Source organism: Pseudophryne corroboree, chromosome 3, assembly GCF_028390025.1.
Source record: "Pseudophryne corroboree isolate aPseCor3 chromosome 3, aPseCor3.hap2, whole genome shotgun sequence".
Taxonomy (NCBI): Eukaryota; Metazoa; Chordata; class Amphibia; order Anura; family Myobatrachidae; genus Pseudophryne; species Pseudophryne corroboree.
In genome coordinates this window covers 653,323,598-653,330,396 of record NC_086446.1, presented here as the reverse complement: position 1 = coordinate 653,330,396, position 6,799 = coordinate 653,323,598, and the positions used below count along the sequence as shown (strand labels likewise).

General features: G+C 43.2%; 1 protein-coding gene across 1 annotated transcript in view; it reads right to left on the bottom strand.

Moving 5' to 3' along the window:
- Nucleotides 1-247: 247 nt before the first annotated feature.
- Nucleotides 248-6,799, bottom strand: part of ZNF365 (zinc finger protein 365) — a 175,405-nt gene continuing 168,853 nt past the window's right edge. The window contains exon 5 of the mRNA XM_063961817.1: nt 248-4,419. Within this exon, the coding sequence (XP_063817887.1) occupies nt 4,173-4,419 (247 nt within the window). The 3' untranslated portion in view covers nt 248-4,172. The remainder of the gene's footprint in view (nt 4,420-6,799) is intronic.

Sequence of the window (6,799 nt, the reverse complement as noted above, 5' to 3'; positions counted from 1 at the left end):
TCCCTTCAGAGCTGGGGCAGGGTTTTTTCAGTTGAGTATGGGATACCGGCAATCAGGATGCCGGTGGACAGAATACAGACAGCGGCATCCCAACTGCTTGAGATCCCGAAAGGGGCGTTGCAGTAAACTAACCCTAATCCTAACCCTCCCACTAACCCTAACCCTCCGCCCCTTGCAGTTTAACCCTAGCCCTCCCGTCCCTCAGCCTAACCCTAACTCCCCCCCACCACCACCAACAAAAAACCCCATCCCTAGCCATCCATCTATAGCCTAACCCTAGCACTCCTGACAAACTTACGTTCGGGACTGAAGCTGTTGGGATTCTGGCGTCGGAATCGGGACAGCTGTCAGAATGCTGACAGTATTCTGACCACCGGCATCCCATATGCAGGCATGTTAACTACACCCCTTTTTACATGATCCAATAGCCACAATTAACACATGAAGTAGATGTGTATTAATGTTAATAAAAATAAATACACACCTCTTCAGGGATACTGGTACTTAACGGTTATTTTTAATTGGAAAACTTTATTGAAGTTTGAATATAACTAAATCGGTCAATATATAAAACAATATTTTTTTTAACTTGAAATTTATTATATTTTCAATAAAATATATTTACAAAAAATCTTAAAATTATATCTCTAAAATTATAAATAAGTCCCTGAAGAGGTTAAAAAAGGGATGTAAAAAAACACAATTAAATAAAATGTGTCTCTATCTCTGGTTCTGGTATTGTTGCCTTGTGAGCAGGCCTCACGCCTGTTGGAATTTTAAAATCTAGACCACTTGCTTTATTATTGTATTTACTTTCAATTTTACAGTATGCTGGCAGTATGTAAAAAGTGATACAGGTTGAGTATCCCTTATCCAAAATGCTTGGAACCAGACGTATTTTGGATATCGGATTTTTCCGTATTTTGGAATAATTGCATACCATAATGAGATATCATGGTGATGGGACCTAAATCTAAGCACAGAATGCATTTATGTCACGTATACACCTTATACACACAGCCTGAAGGTCATTTTAGCCAATATTTTTTTATAACTTTGTGCATTAAACAAAGTGTGTCTACATTCACACAATTCATTTATGTTTCATATACACCTTATATACACAGCCTGAAGGTCATTTAATACAATATTATTAATACCTTTGTGTATTAAACAAAGTTTGTGTACATTGAGCCGTCAGAAAACAAAGGTTTCACTATCTCACTCTCATTCAAAAAAGTCCGTATTTCGGAATATTCCGTATTTCTGAATATTTGGATATGGGATACTCAACCTGTATTACTAATAAATAATACAGATGTGTCTGTTAAAAAAAAGACCAAAACTTCAAATGCATAATATATCTCTTAATGTACATTACTATAAGGTAATGGAACTCCTAATATCCTTTCAATTACAATAGGGGCACATTACTATTATTATTATTATTATATACGTTTCTTAACGAAAACAAGCATGTGACATTAATAGAGCATATTCATCAAAATATAATATTATGAAAACAGCAGCCTTGTGTAAGACATTTAGGGGGATATCCAATTAGCTCCGGTAAATTACCGGGGCTAACTGTCCCGCCGGGCGCTAGCTAATTAGCCCCGATAAGGAGCAGCACGCGCTGGCTTATCTGGGATTTTGTTTCACCTGCCTCCGGCAGGCGAAGCAGAATCTCCGGAAACAGCCCCGTTTTCAGCTGTTTCACACGAAAACACACAGGTTTCACTGAACCTGTGTGTTTTCGGGAGAAGAGTTTTTATTTTGTTTGTTTTTTACAGGCGATCCATCTGGATAGCCTGTAAAAAAAAAAATCGGAGAAACATTGGAAAAAAGTCTGAAAAACGCCGGTTTTTCGGACTCAATGTTTTACCGGGGTTAATTGGATATCACCCTTTAAAGGTTATCTTTCTAGATAATTTAACTCAGCTAAACACAGTATATGTATGAGGGGGGACCGCAAAGAAAAAGGAATGAATGATTTATTCATTTATATTTCCTTGCAACAGAAATGTGATTATTTTTCTCCCTAAACTGAATGATCTGAAAGTGACAGCTCTAAACATGGATATTATACTGAAAAAATACATGATGTTAGATTGAGCTGAAGAGCAGATTCTTAGTACAATCATATGAGCTATCATTTCCAGTCTGCTCAGTTACAAACCCATCCCCCCATCCTCTATTACCTGAAGCTAAGAGCCATCTCTAGCTGAATCTCATTAGCGCTACACAGAACATTAGCATATTACTTGCAGGCCATTGCTTTCATAACTTTACTCTTTGAGGGTTATATTTACTAGAGTGCGGGTTTATAGAAGTGGATATGTCGCCCACAGCAGCCAATCAGATTCTAGCTATTATCGTCTAGAAGATGCTAGATGAATAAGTAGAATCTGATTGTTATGGGCAACACGTAAACTTCTGTAAACCTACACTTAAGTAAATATACCCCTTAGAGTTAAGAACATATTAAGGGGGAGATGTGTCAAGCCTTGGAAAGAAATAAAGTGTAGAAGTTGCCCATCAGCTTCTAATGGTCATTCATCTAGTACAGTCTTTGTAAATGACAATTAGCAGCTGATTGGTTGCTTTGGGAAACTACTATACTTTGAGCCGAATTCAAATGCCTCCCCCCTTCCTAGCACGCAATTGCGCCCACCAGCAGCTATCCAAATGCTGCTGCCGACGGGTGCGACAAGTTCATTTCAGATTGCTACCCCCGGGGGTATCGAGCTGAAATGCACGTAAAGAGACCTGTTTGGGCGCCCATACAGGTGTTTTCGCGCTCGGGTTTAGGTGCATTGCGCGCCTAAACCAGAGTGTAATGTGCGCGATTAGCGCGACAAGTGGGGGCATTTGAATATCAGCCCTCTATCTTCCCGTCACTTTAGACGAGAAATCAGGGGTGCGATAACATTTGAATTCCCCCCTGGATCTCTTTCCAAGACTTGATACAATAAATCCTAAATCTTCCGATGTCAAGAGTCAGGCCAGAAGCAACAAAAAGGACATGACTGAACAAAAAAGGGGTTTTCCAAAGACATTCTCTAAAACTGCTGGTTGGTAGAATTACATTTTTTACAAAGATCAACCAACTAATGTTTAGCATTGGTGCTGCTGAAAAGATATCGCCCATACTTAATTTAGAGTATAAGGAAAGCAACAGAAGCCTTTTCAGCAGGTAAAGTGCATTGGTTGGAAGCAGAAAGGGCTATAGTTTCATATTATAAAGTGACTTTTTAGCCTTTATGATGGGCGAACACTGGCATTTGCACAACAGAAATTAAAACCCAAGTGACCCTGGATGTCCCTGAAATTAATTGAACATGCAGTGGCCAATAAGCTCTGGTACTTGCTTTTGGGCAGTCAGAGGACTATCCAGTGGCCTCTATGCATGAGACGCTCAGTGAATACAAAATAAGGAATGTACAGCCAGCCAAACAAATGACTATAATGCAATCCCGCAAGTATAATATAAGTAAAGTATGGGTATGGTGATAACGCTTCTAATATCATTAACTCCATATATTAAAAAAAAGCTACTAAGCAAATGCATTGTGATGCCAGATAGAGGATCTTAACGTTTCTCTCTTTCTTTCTTTTTTTATTTATAGAAATATATACATATATACACGCACACATATATATTATATATGATAGTCTTTACAGCAAGGTAGTGATAATTTATGTGCAACATATGAAATATAAGTACATAAGAAAGATTCCAAACACACAGTAGCACAGTTCTTTGTTCTTTTTAAGTTATTGGCAACAAAGCAGCATGTGGATACGTGTTGCCATAACAGGTTACAAGTCTCACAGGGGTGGCACTCGATATAACGGCTGTCAGGATCCAGGGACTCAGCATAACGGCGCCGGGATCCCGACAGCCGGTATACCAACAACTATTCTCCCTCTTGGGGTGTCCACGACACCCCTGGAGGAAGAATAAATAGCGTAGCACGCCAAGGGGCTCTTTTGCACTTGCCCCGCTACCGGCATTCTGGCGGTCAGGATCCTGGTGCTGGTATGCTGGGTGCCGGGATTCCAAGCGCTGGACAAACGTAGTACACCCCTCTCACAGAGCTGAAGTGTTCCCATCAATCCCAAAAGACATTTTTGTTTTTACAAAATGTAAACAACCTTTTAGTTTAGCATTACTTACAACCATTATTACACATGCCTATCTTTTTGCCAATCTTGGACTTGTTGTAAACTTTTCTGCCAGAAGTTGATGTGTCACCCTTCTTCTGCGGCTTCCACAGATCTCGCGGATAGTCAGAGTACTCGTGTAACAATTTCATCGGCTGGATGCCCATGCGATTAACATGAGGACGGCCTTTCTGCACTGACAGAGGTTTGACATCGTGCACGTTATTTGCCTGGTGGAAGCTGCCTCGATTTCTGTAAAGTGTGATACAGCATTCATTAAGTTTAGGAAACCTATATTTTCAAGAACATTACAGTGTTGGTATAATAGTGGAGTAGAATTTGACACCTTGAGTATAGTTATTACTATTTAGCGTCTTTTTATCCTGACAAGAGACCATATAAGTGGGACTGCATTTCTATAGATCAGGCAAGTGGTGTCACTAAGGAGGGTGTCACCCAGTGCTCCTACCCACCCAGTCACCGCGATCGAAGACTTCTTGCAAGCACACAGGTGAAATGGAGCATGTCCTCATGTCCACAAAGCCAGGCCCTACAGTGTATGATGTTTTGGGGGTTTGGGCATATGTCATGCCCGTTTTTGTTACTATGGTGGCTTGCCCCGTGCTCCAAAAGCTGCTGGGCAGCCTCCAGCCTCTCCTCAGTCCCCCTGTGCTTGGTAACACCATCCGAGGGGATGACACCAAAATAGCAGAGCAGCTTGGATGCCCCTCCATAGTGATACCACTGGAACAGGAACTAAGCCGGTTCTGCAATTGTATATAATCTGAACATATATTTAACTACTAACCCAATGGCAATACAATTTTTGCTTTGCAACCAGTTCTCATTGTTGCATTATTTGGTTGTGAAATGGACTTTAAACATTGGTCTGATTCTGAATTGGATGCAGCAGCAGCAATGTCGGTTGCAGAGGAGCGATGTTTGTTGTCTGTGCATGCCTCTCAGTCATACCACCCATGTGTCCTAATTTTGTTCATACAGAGTCAACAAATTAAGACGCATGGTTGCGGAAGTGTATTGGAAATATATGGGGCGTTCCTGGGCAATGACTGTGAGGTAACAGGGATAAGAATAATCAGACTCATGGAGATGTTGTGATTTATAGGAGTATTGCAGGCATATTGCTGATCGTGCTTGTGTATATGCAGATACATTCACATAAGAGGCTATATTCAGATGAGAATGTGCACCTGCTGTAGCATAAGGTTGGTGAAAGTTTTGATGATCATCCAATGGTGAATCTAAAGACGCACAGTGGTGTAACTAGGGGTCCGCAGCCACTGCGAGCGCTTGGAGGCGCGCAGGGCTATCCGCCACTGATCTCTGCTGGGAAGGAGGGACACAGAGGGCACAGAGTGCTCCTCTCCTGTGACCCTCCTTCGTCTCCGGCGGCACCAGCGTGTCAGTTTAATGAAGTGCCCGTTCGTGAGCTCTGATTGGCTCACGCACTGGCACTTCAATAAACAGACACGTCACTGCCGGCAGAGACGAAGGAGGGTCACAGGAGAGGCGTGCGCAGTGCCCTCCGTATCCCTCCTTCCCAGCACAGCAGCGGGGGAGCCCGGAGAGGAGGTGTTGTACCTGGCACTGGAGGGGGGGGGGGAGGGGTAGAGCTTATTTGGCACTTGGTGAGGCATATTTGGCACTGGGGGGGAGCGCGTATCTGGCACTGTTTGGGGGCATAGTTGGCACTGGGGGAGCATAATTGCACTGAGGGGCATATTTGGCACGAGGGGAGCATATATGGCACTGGGGGAGTATATTTGGCACTGGGGAGTGTATGTGTACCTGGCACTGGGGGGGAGGGCATATTTGGCACTGGGGGTATATGTGTACCTGGCACTGGGGGGACATATTTGGCACTGGGGGCTTATGTGTACCTGGCACTGTGGGGGAATATCTGCCACTGGGGGCATATGTGGCACTGGGAGCACAGCCCTAGCAACAAGCATTACCCCCTGGTTACAAGCACAACACCCAGCTCATGAAATCCCTGGCAACAAGCATTACCCCCTAGGAACGAGCATGACACCCAGTGCATGAAACCCCTGGCAACGAATATTACCCCCTGGCAACAAGCTTGAAACCCAGCACATGATACCTCTGGCAACAAGCATAACACCTACTGAATGAAACCCCTGGCAACAAGCATGACACCCTGAGCATGAAAACCCCTGGCACCATGCATGGAACCAAGAGCATGAAACCCCTGGCAACGAGCAGGTAATTTAAAAGTAATTAGAAGCATTACTGTAGGACTTAATGTGTAATGGGCATTGCGGTGTGTGGCATAATGTATCACGGACATTGCAGTGTGTGTCATAATGTGTCACAGACATTACGGTGTGTGGCATACTATATCACGGGCATTGTGGTATGTGGTATAATGTTTCAGGGGCATTGCAGTGTGTGGCATAATGTATAACGGGCATTGCGGTGTGTGGCATAGGGTATAACAGGCATTGCGGTATGTGTCACAGGCATTACGGTGTGTGGTATACTATATCACGGGCATTATGGTATGTGGTATAATGTCTCAGGGGCATTGCAGTGTGTGGCAAAATGTATAACGGGCATTGCGGTGCATGGCATAGGGTATAACGGGCATTGC